Source organism: Blennius ocellaris, assembly GCF_963422515.1.
Source record: "Blennius ocellaris genome assembly, chromosome: 10".
NCBI lineage: Eukaryota > Metazoa > Chordata > Actinopteri > Blenniiformes > Blenniidae > Blennius > Blennius ocellaris.
The window spans coordinates 2,767,433-2,783,517 of NC_137659.1; the positions used below are offsets into that span (position 1 = coordinate 2,767,433).

Genomic DNA, 16,085 nt, shown 5'->3' on the forward strand with positions numbered 1-16,085 from the left:
CAAAGTCCAAACGTTCTCGTGTGAAATGAGACGCGCAAGAGTGTATTAAAGATTCTTGCATTTTATTATAATGTACAGTTATACATTGCCATGACACAAACGTGACCACCACTGGAATGGGGTGCAGAATGAAAAATATTAAAACAGCCATATAAACAATAGCAGAGGAGTTCCTCTTCTTCCACTCCGCTGTACACGTGGGATCAATAAAATATGCACCATAATACAGATATCAAGCCAGTGATATAAAACTGCACTGTGAAGTCAAGGAACCCATTTCAGAACATTATTTTCACATCTTATGTTACATATTTGACAGTAACAATCTTTATTATTCACACACAACACGATTCGAGTGACATCAACTGAGACGTTTATTCTGGTGGGGGGTGGGGGGAGGGGGGGGGGGGGGTGTTTCCAGCAACTAACCAACAAACAAAACCAGGAGACATTTACTTTTAAAATACTTCATTCCGAATCTGCAGTGGCAGCTGCTACATATGACCTCAGATGAAAAGCCACTGCTCATATTTCTGTCAGAAAAAGATCAAAATCGGGTGATTTCAATTGATTTTTACACCCGATTCTTTTTAGGTTTGTTGGTAAAGTCGAGCTGGATGGGTTCGAGGAGCATTTTTAAAAAAAAACAACAGACAAACAAACAAACAAAAAAGGAAAAACATTGACACAGACACTTCATGAAATAAACCACACAGCTTTTAGTACTAGTTTCCTCATGTCTTATACAAAGTTAGCTCGATCTAAAAAGCATAAAATAGATTTTTACATCATCACATACATCAAGACGTGTACCATGGCCTAGCTGGAAGTTCACCTGGTGCATTACTTCACCTTTTTAAAGTCCCTAAAACGATTAACCCCACCCGGCCCACCCCTACTCTGCTGGCATTATTGCTTCTTGTGACCAGGGAGCTGAAGGAGAGAGAAACAATGCACCTGAAGCAGGTTCAAAATGTACATTTTAGTTGTTTTGTTTAGATCTTCTATTATCCCAAATTTCACTTCACAATCTGCAATGCTAAAATTAATAAGGCAAGTTCTATTACCCCCACCCCACCCCGTTCTTTTTTGTTTTGTTTTTTTATTTTATTTTAAGGCATTGCTGCTTTGAGACGTACTGGACCAGAACGTGACTCATGGATGCCGACATTATGATGCCAGCGCTCATTATGGAGAAGGGTGGGGTGGGGTGGGGTTGGGGGGGGTGGTGGGGGTGTCGCCCGATTGTTTTGAGTCCGAGAGGATCTGCTTTTAGAGTGGAGCAGAGGTCAAAGCTCGGACAGAGGTCGGAGCTTGAGCTGTTGGGGTGAATGCAGTGACCATCTCTCATTGCTGGTAATTTCCATACTGGCCCTGTGGAGAGACGTGTGACAGTGTCCCGTTAGTGACCTTCCCAACACAAGACAAAACACGCACACGCACACGCACACGCACACACACACACACACACACACACACACACACACACACACACACACACACACACACACACACACACACACACACACACACACACACACACAGCATCACAAATCTCAACAGGGTGCAAAACAAACATCTGTGGTTTTCAACCATATACTGCAAACCATGATTAATGCCTGCGCTGACTGGTGTTGACCAGCAGGTGGCAGCATGGCCGCACAACTTGTGAGCTGTAAATTGTGGCTGGATACCTCAGGTTTGGGCAGCAGCATGGCTGAGGAGGATAAATCCTTCATAATAAGTCAAAAGAACATTTATTTATTTCTTAAATAAACAAAGATGGGGGATGCTATTCGGTGTGAGAGCGGTTTGATGCATTCCTAAGCAGGGGTCGAAGTTTTGTGTCTCAGATAATTTGATGGCGCTTTGTGCCGTGTTGGGAGGGAGGGGGGGGTTGTTCAATGGCGTGTGGGAGCGTGTCAACATGCCGTGTTCTTGGACCTCGTGACTTTACAGTTCGACCCCTGGTTAATCTAAAAAAAAACAAGGAGTAGAGAAAACTAAAGAAACGGAAAGAAATTTAAAAGAAAAACCAAAAACTGAGAGGAAAAAAAAAAAAAAAAGAAATAGATGGAGAAAAAGATAAGAGACAAAAAGAGAGACAGAAGGAACATAACAAATGCAAATTAAGGCTAGGTGGTCAAGCGTCTAGATTGGACGTTGAGGTCTTCACAGCAACCATTACCTTTGCTTCTTACAGAGCTAGTCAGGGGTTCAAATCCCCGGGTCTTTATTTCCTCATGTGCCCCTGAATATTCAAAGATAAAGATATCAAGGTGGAGCTGTGGTCCCCACATCAGAGCACAGGAAACACAGGTCCCTTCAAAACACCAGCAGCCCTCATATTTCACTGGATCCAGACTCTTAACAAGTACTAAACAGTGCTAGCTCTTCTGGGAGGAAGACATTTAAAGCGCCCACGAGGGGGACGGCATGCACAAACATGTTTTACCTACACAGAATACACGGCGTAGTTACTCAACTCTACCACACACTAAGCTGAGATGTAGAAACACTGTGCTGGCAGCCCTCAGGAGTCATGCCATACTCACCTGGTCGTAGCCATACGGGCGCTGCTGCTGGGCCTGCGGGGGTCCGGGCTGAGGGGGGCGGTAGGCCCCGTACTGCTGCCCCTGCCCCTGGGGGTAGTTGGGATACTGTCCCGGGGCAGTTTGAGAGGGACCTGCAGGGGGGGGGGGCAGAGCTCGGGGTGAGTTGATGATCGTTGGACTTTTTAACGTCTCCAATCATCGTATTTTCTGAAATAATCAGTGGATAATCAGAGAGGAGGGTAACGTCGTGGCAACAAAGCCTGGAATTGTACCGCAGAGAGTGGTTTCTGAAATGAATCACAATGTTTAGCACAAATATCAACCATGAAATCAAAAGTCGACTGTTTAAGATTGAAAGGCAGATGAATACAACTAAAAAAGTAATTAAAAAAACGCTTTTAAGTAGCAGTTTCTCTAAATCCTCAACTTAAAATAAATAAGAGAATACAAACAGCCTCGCTTTACAGTGAAACCAGCGCTCTCAGGCTGTTTACGCGACAGCGTTTCAAGTGAAAACGCTTTGTTTTGGCACGTTTCAGAAAAGTTTTGCGGTTACACGGCAATGTTTTGAAAACGTCCAGTCCCACGAATGTTTTACACTTTTATTTGATTTACTTTATTCAGGATGAGAGGATTTTTCTTTCTTTACCTGTATATTTTAAATACAATTGGTCAGTACAACTCATCTGCCATATTTTTTCCTTAAATCCATGAGCACCATATTTTCTAGAATGCAACTTCTTTGAGTTGTTTGCACTACAACAGCAGAAAACTGCTACTGTAAAACAGAAAGAAAAAAACTCCCATTACTGTAAGAAAGAGAAACAGGGCAGATGTGACCTACAGTCAAGAGATTATGGTAGTTTGCCCAAACAAACTACGTTATGGACAAATGTAACTATAAGTTTAAATACATACAAGCACAGAATATTCGATAACTTGTGTACGAGAAGGAGCTTAAACACCAAGAGCTCCAAGTTCAGCTCGTTGCAGTGAGAACTTTGGGAAATCCCCGTTAGTTCACCGTCACTTCTGAGCTGCTGCAACGAGAAAGAAGAAGCAGCACGTTTGTTTAAGGCCGCCTGACTCGGTAATGAATGAGAGGAGGGTGAGTCAGGCTGGAGCCAGGCAGAGTTTCTCTAATGCAAGGAGACATCAAGGAGATTCTGTTGGTCTTCATTAGAGGAGCAAGTTTCATTAAAAAAAAAAAAAGAGAGAGAGAGAGAGGGGGAAAAAAAAATCACTTCATCGGCCCCCGTACGCCGCAGTTATCTCTGCAGACGCTGTGAAGGACCGAGCAAAGCCTGACTGGGGCTGAAGTCAAATGAGGCCCACGCAGCATCGTTAGGTGCTCGTAATGCCTGATGCTGTTGAGCATAACCTTGTGGGGGCCTGAGAGAGCGAGCATGTGTACGTGCCAGATGGATCTCACCTCACAGCCTCCGCCGCTCTCTCCAGCTCATTACTAACACGAGCTCTGGCTCAGACTGAGGAGGACTGATGGAAAGTTCCAGGAAGGAAAAAAAAAAGAAAAGAAGGAAAAAGAAAGACGAAGCCGCCTCGGGAACTCCCAAGAACTACGCTCGAATCGCCATACCAACAGTTTTCTGAACTAAATGGTTAAATGGTGTTCAGCCTTCGGGAAACAGGTTTTTTCCTCCGGTTTCCAGTTTCGAACCCGCCCGTTCTGTTCGACGACGACTTGACGGCGCGGGGGACACCGTGTGCTCGGAAGAGCGATGTGTGAACATCAAACCGAAGCGCCGGGGGGAAACGCTAATGCCCGTCGCCACCAGCGCTGATTGAACCGTCTCCTCCGCCGGAGCTCCAGTCCCCGGACGACGTCTTGACACGCGCTCGGCGCGGCTTACAGCCAAGGCAGGCGGCGCCTCCTCCTCCAGAGGGCCGGGACTGAAGGGACGGAGACTCACCGTAGGCCTGCTGCTGCGGCGGGTAGCCCTGCTGACCCGGGTACTGCTGCTGGGGGGGGTAGCCCTGCTGCTGCGGGGGGCCCTGCTGGTACGCTTCCTGCTGCTGGCCGTACTGGGCATTACCTTGAGGGAGGGTGACAGCAGGGCATGTGAGCCACATGGCGACAGCACCACAGCAGCACACACGCACAAACACAAACAAACACACACACACGCACACAAACACACGGACACGACTTTTCATCGGCTGGTGCAACTGCCTCTATCTGACCTGGTGTGACTCATTAAAAGTCTGTGTACAAACACAGCTTCGTCCACGAGTTAGCAGTGAAGAATGAAATCTATTTATGGGTTAAAGACCTCGCGAAATGAGGTTTGGTTAAACAGTCTAATTGGTAATCGCATGAAAACTTCTCAACTCGAGTGGCGGTTACGTTGCCTTGCAACGGGGGTTTAGAAATTCAAAGAAATGTCTTGGCTGAAGACTGGGACACGCCCACTCGCGTCCACCAAGTCATCAGACCTTCCAACACGTTTTACAGGAACAGAAATGGCGAAGCTGCTGAAATTATTTCTTGCATTTCACATCATCACAATGCAGATTAATGAGCAAATCGCGCTTGGAAACACGATAAAAGAAAGGTAAATGTTGTTTTTTTTCCACTTCATGGGGTCTTTTAGCTTTTGATTTACATGTTGTGACCTTCGCACCCGGACTGTAACGGCATCGTAATCCACCTGAGTGAATACATAAAAGGACAAAACGATGCCACACACACACACACACACTGGAGGCACGAGCAAAGATCACTGCCATCATAATGATATTGTGAGGAACTCTCCCGGGGCCCATTAACACCCAGTTATAATGTCGCCGTTGTAAACTGGAAATACACACACGGTGACCTACATCAGCATCGGGAACAATTCAACATTCCACATCACAATAAAACGCTCTCCGAGGAGTTCAGGGACTCTTCCATGGTCACAGATTAAGAATAATTCAAGTTTTTCTTGTCGAGGAGGGGAGTTAAAGAGTGGCGTATGAGAGGTCAAAAGGAAAATAGTGTAGTCAGTGGAAGGAGAAACCAAAAGAAAATGTTAATTGGACAAAGAAAGAGAAAAGAGGTTGTAGCTCAGTGTGATCTCTCTGCGACAGCATCTTTTTCTCACGGCAACATAAAGACAACCTGCAGTTCCTAATGATGCTACAAAATGTTCCTATTATTGACTGTGGGAGCACAAAAGCCGTTAATTAAAAACGAGATGACTCGGTTTCATGTCATGCGGTTATTGAATGGATTTTTTTTGTTCTGTTTTTGTTTTATTAATGGGAATGTGAAGGATTAATGCAAATTCGGTGCGGACTTCACCGCTCAGACCCAGAGCTTCGAACTCCTGGCTAATCATTCACTCTAACACGCGACCCCGAGGGGAGGCGGCGGCAACAAAACTGGGGAGATCCTGACTTTTTTACAAAACGTTGCACCTCTGGTTTGTTCGTTAAGAGTTCAAATTAGCCTCGACTTTCCCCAGAAAATATTGAAGAAACTGAGATTTTGCTGTTGTTGTTGTTGGCTGGGTCACAGTCTCTTCACATGATTTGTGTGTTTACACAGCTCCTGGGGTTTTTTTTTTGTTTTGTTTTGTTTTCTCCAAGCGACTGGAGGTGTTCTCCTACCTTCTGAGGCTCCCTGTCCTGCGTGACTGTACTGGTCCCCATAGTAGTCTTCCTGCCCTGGGTACTGCTGAGGGGGTCCTACATACACATACACACAACATACACACAAGTAGATTCAAGGTGTTGTTGGGTCGCTTGTGTGAGGGGGGAGTGTGGAGAGGATGGATTCCTTTGCTGCTGATTCTCGTTAAGAGAGTTTTGCTCTCGGTCAACTGGACTAAAAACTTTTTTTTTAGAGCGACTGGAGGCTTTAGGGCACACCTTTTACCCATCAAGCTGTCTGTGGGCTACGGAGGTGGAAACAAGAGGAAGACGGAGAGGAAGAGGAGGCAGAAAGGCATTAGGGAGGGATGGAGGGAGGGAGGGAGGGGTTACTGAGGAGGAAAAGACCAACACTCGCGACTTGCACACACAAGTGTCGCACGCGGAGGAGGCGTACCTTGCTGCGGGGGCCTGTAGGGCGGCATGGGCCTCTGTCCCATCACGTGGTTCCCCTGGTTGACCTGGCCCATCATGCCCATGGGATTCTGCTGCCCTTGGTAGTGCTGCGCGCCGCCACCAGGGGGCATGTTATACTGCTGCGAGGGGGGCTGCTGGTGCATCATGGGGCCTGCGGCAGAACCGACAAAGTAACATCTCTCAAATTGGACCACAGGAAGGGCACGGGGCTTCCTCTGGGGAGCTTTATTAGGATTCCTGGAGACACATTTCTTTTTCTTCAGTCATAGACTCATTGCCTTGCCTCAGTTTATTCTCACAGAGGATTTAGGAACCAACACAAGCAAGTGAAACCCGTGGGAAAAAAAAAAAAAAAATAAAAGTGATATTCTACCTTGATTGGGCTGCATGTTCATGTTGGGACGGGGGCCGTAGTTCCCCATGGGCTGGCCCTGGGTCATGTTCATTTGGCTCTGCGCTGGCATGCCCTGAGAGGACGGCACGGCGTGGTTGTACCCGCCCATGGTGCCGTGGCTGCTGGGGGGCATGTTCATGGAGCCGCTGGGCATGTTGGGGGGCTGGTTGGGGCCCGGACCGGGACCTTGCATGGGCATGTGATTAGGGCCTGGAAAACAGCGGCGGGGCGGAGGGGGGGAAACAACCCAGACACTTGAGAAGCAGGAACTGTTTAACATGCACGGTGAATCTCCACTAAAGATATTTAAAGTCGGCGTTTATGGAATTTTAATAAATCTAAAAGGTAACCCTGCAGACACGGTCACACGCAAAGAGTGAAACTTCAATAGACGCAGCGCGAGGCCGAGACCGCCGCCAACAACAAGCGCCTGCATCCTTCAGCAGCGACCTCCCTCTCGGCCTCACTGTTGCTAGGCAACCAGAGTGAGACAGAAACTGGAGGAGAGAAGAGAGGAAGACGGGTGAGGGTGGGGGGGGTGACGACACTCACCAGGCATCTGCCCATTCATCTGGTTCGGCATGTGTGGAGCTGGGGGGCCGCCGCTGACCATCCCCTCGGAGGGCATGCTGTGACCGTGGGGGGGCTGAGGGGGGGGTCCGCTCTGGTTCATCCCGCCGGGGCCCATGGGCATGTTCTGAGTGGGCGGCTGCAGACACAAAAATAACATCTGAGTATGAGAACGAGAAAGATTTGCCGGGAATCGCTGGGAACGACGAGCCGACGACGCAACGGCAGAACCGAACCGAGAGAACGAGGCAGCAGGTCGAAACTCATTTTCACACTTTAGATTTCATACCCGACCAGTAAAGTTTCTATAATTCTCGTCTTAGAAATTGTCCCTTATTGCAACTCTTCATGCTCCAGGATTTCATTAGTTTGATTTCTCCACAGAATCACACCGTACCAGAGGTTTAATGACACTAAAAGTTCCAAAAATGTTTTCTGTGCAAACTTTACTGAGACTTTAATCCTCATAATGATCACTGAAAGTTTGAAAAATACAGCATATGTTAAATACTGTATTATTTTTGACATGGCCTAATTATCCTTTTTTATGATTTTAACCCTATAATTCAAAAGAATAAAACATAGAAAAATATTTCAGTTTTCACTTAATCTATAATTAAGGGAAATGTGTGCCATATTCTAATTTGAATGGATTAAACATGCTCATGCTGCTGGTGCACCCATGAAAAGCAACACTATGTTTTAACGGTCAACCTCGAAAATCAGAAGAAAAAAAAGTGAGCCATTGATTAAAGCTTCAAGAAACGAATTTTACTAACCGAGGTTGTCAGTTTGTTCATTATTGCGAACTTGAAAAAGCGCTGACATAAGAAATAAGGGTCATTGAACCTTCTGCATTACAAGCAATAACTAATGGAACATGTTCATGAATTAAATTACATTATTCATATCAGACAACTTATGTGGTGTTTAGTTTTTAAGGTAATGCAGAAAATCTGTGTTTTTGTTCAACAAATACTTTTATTATTGTTTCAGATTATTTAAAAAAACAACACTAAACAGCACTAAGCCTACATCTAATATAAAGACCAACATAAAGAGGTATCATACAGTAATATAATCGAATATCTAAGTGATCAAATTTTACAAGTTCACTGAATTTGGTTTTCAAAACTATAAAAAGCTGCTAAATATGATAAAACCATAAGAATTTTTACAGTTTATAACTGGATTATAAATAGAATTAAAGCAACAATGCACTGTTCATTCAAACAGAATTTTTTTTATTTATTAAAAGGTATTTAATACCTCTTATGTTGATATTAGACAAATCATCTGTCATTGTATCAATAATTTTAAATGCTGACATTGATTATAACTGAATAACTGACAGTCAGTCAAATAATCCTTTTTTTCAAAACATTTATTTACAAAACACTTATCAGAGGAGATCGAAAACACTTGACTTAAATAAATACTGGACAGAATAAGAAAACCAGTTGAAGTGCAGCTTTGATCACTGAGGGTTTCTAGTGGACAAACAGGGACATTTCAGTCTACAATTTTAAACTCTAATAATTCCAAAATGAATACAAATTCAGAATACAGTTGTGTTAAATATGCACGAATAGTTGTTTGTTCAAACTTTGCAAAAAGCCGACAGGTGAACTCATCGGCCATGACACTTTATTGATAAAACATTAGCGTCTAGCTTTAACCAATAAAAAGTGACTCGAGGAGGATCAATTGCATTCGTATTGCTGCGGTGAAATGTTGATTGTGGAGTTTACGAAACCGTATCTGCTTGAGAGGAACACTTCAACTCTAATAGAAATGCTGATCAGCCCAAATTAGAGCATGATTACAATGAGCAGGTCATTAAGCTTTGCTAGTTGAACAGCCTAATATTTTCTCTCTGCATTCGGCAGGGCGAGACCATGACAAGATGATGCATAATGATACATTATGATCAAGTAATGAAATTCAGGACCATCAGTCTCCCGATCAGCTGACGGGACTCACACACCTCAATAATACAGCTTTGGCACATTATTGATGTCCATGTTGCTGATAGTTTTTGATATAGAGACATTTATTTTCCTAATTTTGCCCTACCTTTGTTTCTGTATTATACATATGTATTATACATAGGGGAAACATGTTTCTCTGGCGTGCATATCACAATAAATGTTGAAACTATTGCCACGGGAGACTTTGTCTGCACCGTCTACCTGTGTTTCTCAAAAGATCAACTTCAAAATCTTACATCTTTGTCTATAAAGCATTGAATAGTTTTGGGCCTAAATATAGATTTACATGTAGAATACGGAACCTTCAGATCTCTGAGGTCCTCAGGAAGACGTTTGGGCATCTGTGTCACAAACATCCTGAGGCACTTCTTTTAAATCTATTTGCACAGGATAGATTCCACTTTAAAATGAGTTATCTTTTTTTTAATGCCTTTCTTAATTGCTTTGTTTTAGGCCCTGTTTTACAAAGAGGGGGCGTGGACCAGAACTGGTCTGTGGATTATATGGTACTGGGCCACAAAGAGAGAATATAGTTTTGTTTTGAAAAATTACATTAGTCTAATGGTTCAGTCTAAGTAAAATGCTTCACTTCTGTCAGTGCTTCTTTCCAGTGTTTTTCCATCAGTGTTTTTCATGCATTGTATAACCAGGTCATACAATGTCCTGCCGGTCCGTGGAAACAATTGTTGCTTAAAACGGGTCATGTGGTGCAAAAAAGTTTGGGGACCACTGCGTTTCAAGTGAAAATACATAGTTTTTTTGTATTTGTTGCAGAAAAACATCACATTTATAATGTAAATGCAAGTGATATAGTTTCCCTGTTTGGTCATGAGTGTGTGCTGTTGTTTGTTTCTGTCATGAAGGAATGCACACAGAGGACAATATGCTAAACATTAACAGTGGCGAGTACAAGTATTCATCTGAACAGACGACCAAGTTAGATTACTAACCCAGGTTCAACTACTAAATTACCAATCTCCAGGAGAATATGGACCAGGAGTCATGACACTCTGGAGGGCGCCGTTGTTGTCATTGTCCAGCCACCAATGCTTATGCAGAAGCACTATTTACTATGGCCCTAGTGCACATGCACAGTTGCAATGTTTCCACTGTCTACATGGGCACTGAGACCGAGCCATTCCAAGAAGTTGCGATTAGGGGGAATCGCAACTTTTACAACCTGAGCACCGGTGTCGTGTAAATGTACATCAAATACCATTTGATTTACATTTGGCATTTTCACTTGAAAAATGTTCCCGTCAAAACAGGGTCTCAATGTATTTCCCAGTCTTAACCTTCTACGATTTTTAAATGGCCTTGCTTTAAAGTACTTCCTTTATTTCCTTGTAAAGCAATGATTTGCGTCTGGAAGAAAATTAACTTGCTTTGATGGAATAGGCGGAAACAAAACATGGAAAAGCAGGGGAAATATCTATATATGAAAAAAAGAAAGTTATTATTCCTAATCAAAAACTGCAATCAATGATGCCGTGATATATTCATACAGATCATGAAGAACAGGATACTTACAGCAGGGAGGAGAGACTGCATGTTTTGATTGGAGTCTGCTATCGTGGCCAGGTACACTAGATTTCTGTGGAGCATCTGTTGATACCTGAGGACACACACATACAAAATCATACAGTGTTTGAATCAATTAAAAATGTAATGTAAAGGGCTATAAAGCCTTACTCACTGTGAACACTCTGCTGTTTTGCCTTTACTCTGGAAGTCCATGATACACTGGATGAGCTGGTTGTTTTCATCGAGTAACTGCAAAAAGCAGACACAAGCAGAGGGTGAATACATTCAAGTAGAGCAATTTTGAGGTGGTCTTTCATTTTCTTGTTGACGGTGATTATAAAATAAAATAATAACTAAGAGGCTTGTTGTTATTTAATGCGAGTGTGCGTGTTCTGGCTAACAAAAGACGTTAGCTTTAGCTGTCTCCCCTGCTAACAAAACCGCAGGCCTTTATTCGTGTAAATTGCATTTGGGGCATAGTTCGGAGGACACGCGGGGAGGTGTGGGTGTGCACACCGCGTCCCGGGGCCCGGAGGAGTTCATATTCACCGCGCTTTGACCCTCAATCTTTGTTCCCGAGCTGCACGCACGTCTCGGATGCTACACGGGATTAGCGGCTAGCAGGGTACCACAGCCTCCATTCTGCGACGCGCTAAAAAAAAAAAAAAAAGAAAAAAAAAAGATGAATTACCTTTTGTATCCCGGCGGGCGTTATGTCGCCCTTCCCGCGCTGCCTGTGAGGAGCAAACGCCACCGACATGGTGATATTACGAGACGCTGAAGTGGGCTACAGCATAAAAGTGAAAAGTGGCTTAGCACAAGTGAACAAATCGGCACAACTCGGATCAAACAGTTCAGAATACGGTGCAGTTTCGTAATGTGACGGTCCGTTTCAGGGGGGACTGCGTCGCATCGAAACGCGTCTCAAATTAAAATCATTGATTTGAATTCAAGAAGGATATGAGATATAAAATTATAGTTTCTGAAAACTATACTACTATGCTTCACATTGACAAAATGCTTTTGGAACCTTCGATTTTGTCTGAATTCAATTACAGTTTCACCTATTTCTTGTAAAGTGAAACAGTCCAGAGCGAATCCAAAACGCTATGACATTTTCAAAAATGTGAAATAGACTAACATAAATGTGTAATAACGTCACGTTTACACAAATACAAATACAACAGACATTTTTATTTTGTATTTAAACGTCAATTTCATCAGTTGTGGGAATTTGATTTTGCTGTTTTTGCGCCCTCTTTACACGCCAGAATACCATATGTGAATGTGAATAAGACTTAGTATTCAACACTGAATAATATCTCAAATATAAATATATATATATATATATAATGTACATGTTTCACACAAATGATTCATGTGTGTATTATGAGTTTTAAAAGCAACTTTCCCAGTGGAATTATTGACTTTTGGTATCGCCCAGTTCAGAGTTCACCGCGCGTGGGCAGTCTCTCCGGTGCGAAGCTAACTGGCTGAATCATTTGGCTGCGGCTCCTCTCGTTCCTTGTAATTTTTTTCGTGTATTAGTGTGCGATGGCGGCGAGATACGACAGAGCGATCACTGTATTTTCTCCTGATGGCCATCTCTTTCAAGTGGAGTATGCACAGGAAGCCGTGAAGAAAGGCTCCACAGCGGTGAGCCTTTAAATGAAACTATTGCTAACGTTAGCAACATGGACGCTGCCTGTGCTAATCTTGCTAGCGGCTAACAGTCGCTGTCAACACTTTAGGTTTTTAGATACCTTATCCCTTCATGCTCAAGCCAACACATTCAGGGCTGTGTTGTGACTTTATACACTTTTTAGAGTAGTGATGTTTGAAAGAAAATACATCTTAAAGGGATCATATGAAGAGGTCGATGCCGTTAGCAAACACTTAGTCGCTGTGTCACTGTTACACCACTTTCAGTTTCACTCCGAATAATTATTATTAATGTAGTTATATTTTAACAAAACCACTATTTTAGCTTTTAACTGATTTCTTCAAACTTTAAACTAAATTGAACATACTGGATGGATACTCTATCTTTATATTGCTATAGTGCTATATTTGTTTGCAATAGCTGTAAATAGCTGTGAAACCTTTTCTTTAACTATTTGTTTTGTTTTTTATTTTGCATTTTAACAAACAGAAGAAAAAAGACATTGTCCCCATCCCAGATAGCATCAAACAGAGGAAAGGGTTTACTTTTTTTTTTTTAAATACCTAAACAAGGACAATGAGAAATCTTGAGTGAAAGAAAATATCAGCAAGTGAGTGAAAATTAATAAAACAAATTAAAATTCATGAATATATTTAAGGAGGAAAAGTCAACACAAGATTGCATATACAAGTAGAATTTGCAACGTTTTCTTAACTGTTGGTGTTGATCAGAAAGTGAATTCAGCCATTGTATACATGCGAATAATCTATTTAAACTGGAACCAACATCCCGATGTTGACATGGACAACTTAACCATGGAAAGGACCGCACACTGCTGTCCATTCTACCAGAGGACCACATTCTAACCGATTGTTTAACAGCAAAATAAAATTGCAGCTACTTATTTAACTTAAAGACTGAGCTGAATAAAAAATTCACATTTTGCACAGAATGTATTTTCATAAAATTGCTATTTGTGGAGTAAGAAAATCTTCTTTGCAGCAAGAATTGTGCTTCTTCAGTTTTGTGTAGTTAATATCCAGAAATGACCTTTTGATATGTTTGTTTTCCTTCACCGCAGGTGGGAATCAGAGGTAAAGACATCGTTGTCCTCGGCGTGGAGAAGAAGTCTGTGGCCAAGTTACAGGAGGAGCGAACCGTCCGCAAGATCTGTGCGCTCGACGAGCACGTCTGCATGGCTTTTGCGGGTAAATCTAACACACTATATCCGTTTTCAAGAACTTTATTTTATCTTTGAAACAGGCACAGTCGATCTAATCCAGACATTTTGTTGCTTCAATGATGTTTTCCAGGTCTGACGGCGGACGCTCGTATTGTGATAAACAGAGCTCGGGTTGAGTGTCAGAGCCACAGGCTAACAGTGGAGGACCCCGTCACAGTGGAATACATCACACGCTACATCGCCACACTGAAACAGGTCGGAAATGGCTTCATTTCAATGAAACGAGCTGCCGTTGCGGTTTTCTTTTGAAACGAGTACTGACGTGAAGTTTGCACATATGTTTTTCCTAGCGCTACACTCAAAGCAACGGACGCAGGCCTTTTGGCATCTCCGCTTTGATCGTGGGCTTCGATTACGACGGGACTCCTCGGCTGTATCAGACCGACCCGTCAGGAACTTACCACGCCTGGAAGGTCGGCACCTTTTCAGTTCGCCCGACTTGGCGTGAGATTCCTTCAGAGTGTTCCGACTTGTTTACATCCGTCTCTTCCTTCCTCGCCAAGGCTAACGCGATTGGTCGGAGCGCCAAAACCGTGCGAGAGTTCCTGGAGAAAAATTACACAGAGGACGCCATCACCGGGGACAACGAAGCCATCAAGCTGGCCATCAAGGCTTTGCTGGAGGTGAGATCACATGGGCGTGTTTGTCAATACACTCCTGATGTCAATAATCTCCGTTAAGCAACATTAGAGCGGCACCGATATTTCCCAGAAGGAAAGAGCTCAACCCAACAGTTCTATTGGCTGCAGAATAAAGAAACAAGTTGAGGATGAGTCATCTTAGAATTCATGAGTTTCTATGTGGAAAATATTTTAATAATAATTTTGGTCGACAGTTATTTGCCACAGGAAAACCAACCAGTTAACCTACAGACAGACATCAGATAGATACAGAGAAGATGTTTTTTGTTGATTTTCATGGAGTATTTAGCAAACCACATATTTTACAATGTTTGTGAAATAGTTTCATATATTCTGTACCTGGGTTCACTTTTCGAGGGTTTATATTCAGTATTCCAACCATTAGGGATTTTTTTTTTTTTTTAATAGATTTTTTTGTTGTTCATTTCAGATAACCGATAAATGAAGACTTCTGGTCTAATCTATTAAAAATATATATATTTGATTGAACACTATGTTTTGGAAATGTAATAATTGTTTTGTTTTTTTGAGGACCACAGATTATTTTCTGTTGGAATTAAACATTCCAGGTTGTCTTCTGTGATCCTGATTGCTCCGTTTCTCGTCGGCAGGTGGTCCAATCCGGAGGAAAAAACATCGAGCTCGCCGTCATCAGACGGAATCAACCACTGAAGGTAAGAACGACTCGGACCGAACTCGTCCAGCAGCGGTAAAAGAGTGCGAGTTAACGGCGGCGTGTTTCGTCTCAGATTCTGGAGTCCAAGGAGATCGAGACCCTGGTGGCTGAAATCGAGAAGGAAAAGGAGGAGGAGGCAGAGAAGAAGAAGCAGAAGAAATCCACTTGAAGCGGTTTAGTAAATTTGGGCTTTATTGCACTTGGAAGACGTCAACATACTCGCTTTCAGATATTAGGTTTTGCTCATTCGTGTCATTGTGACGATCTGGATCCTGACTTGAGAATGACTCTCGTTGCTCCGATTGACGTATTTTCTTACACTTCCAGCTGTTGATCTGATTGTAAACACACACAGATGTGGAGTCAGGGTTCAGATCCGAAACTTTGCTTACAATTTGTTTTTGTTTTTTTTTAATCATTCACCAACTCTGATGGTGATGAACCTCAAATGTTGAAATAAACTGTAAATGGCAGTGAGAATCCAAATGAAACTCAAAAAGTCAATAAAAGTGGGCTGATTTTTCTACAAAAAAAATTATTTAAAATGGTCTTTGATACGTTATGGACTCGGGAGGTTTTGAACTACAGTTTCCTTCTAATGCACCGTTTCATGTTTTACTCATATGTTCTGCATTTATTAGAGTATTTAGGTTTTTTTTTTAAAATATACACAGATTAAAGCGACTTTCTATCGGTTTAAGTACAAATATCTACGAGTCGTTGACTCTGGGTTCTAGTTGTTGTTGGGATTTTCTTT

General features: G+C 42.8%; 2 protein-coding genes across 6 annotated transcripts; one reads left to right on the forward strand and one right to left on the reverse strand.

Annotated features, from left to right (window-relative positions):
* Window positions 1-871: 871 nt before the first annotated feature.
* On the reverse strand, window positions 872-11,950 carry ss18 (SS18 subunit of BAF chromatin remodeling complex). 5 transcript variants are annotated; one of them, XM_080504102.1, is made up of 11 exons: window positions 11,797-11,950; window positions 11,278-11,354; window positions 11,112-11,196; window positions 7,573-7,729; window positions 7,000-7,230; window positions 6,607-6,777; window positions 6,168-6,245; window positions 4,487-4,609; window positions 2,556-2,686; window positions 2,189-2,251; window positions 872-1,374 (listed from the first exon to the last, which is right to left on the reverse strand). In XM_080504102.1, exons 1-10 carry the CDS (start codon window positions 11,863-11,865, stop codon window positions 2,234-2,236), a joined length of 1,140 nt encoding a protein of 379 aa, XP_080360228.1. In that variant the 5' UTR covers window positions 11,866-11,950; the 3' UTR covers window positions 872-1,374; window positions 2,189-2,233. The 5 variants fall into 5 exon arrangements, 4 of the variants coding, with proteins under 4 accessions (XP_080360228.1, XP_080360227.1, XP_080360230.1 ...); XR_013936814.1 differs by lacking the exons at window positions 872-1,374; window positions 2,189-2,251 and having other exon boundaries at window positions 2,613-2,686; window positions 3,474-4,609; XM_080504101.1 differs by lacking the exons at window positions 872-1,374; window positions 2,189-2,251 and having other exon boundaries at window positions 2,561-4,609.
* Window positions 11,951-12,580: 630 nt separating this feature from the next.
* psma8 (proteasome 20S subunit alpha 8) lies at window positions 12,581-15,863 on the forward strand. Its single transcript, XM_080503382.1, has 7 exons — window positions 12,581-12,761; window positions 13,850-13,976; window positions 14,082-14,206; window positions 14,302-14,424; window positions 14,515-14,634; window positions 15,264-15,326; window positions 15,402-15,863. Exons 1-7 carry the CDS (start codon window positions 12,660-12,662, stop codon window positions 15,495-15,497), a joined length of 756 nt encoding a protein of 251 aa, XP_080359508.1. The 5' UTR covers window positions 12,581-12,659; the 3' UTR covers window positions 15,498-15,863.
* Window positions 15,864-16,085: the final 222 nt, after the last annotated feature.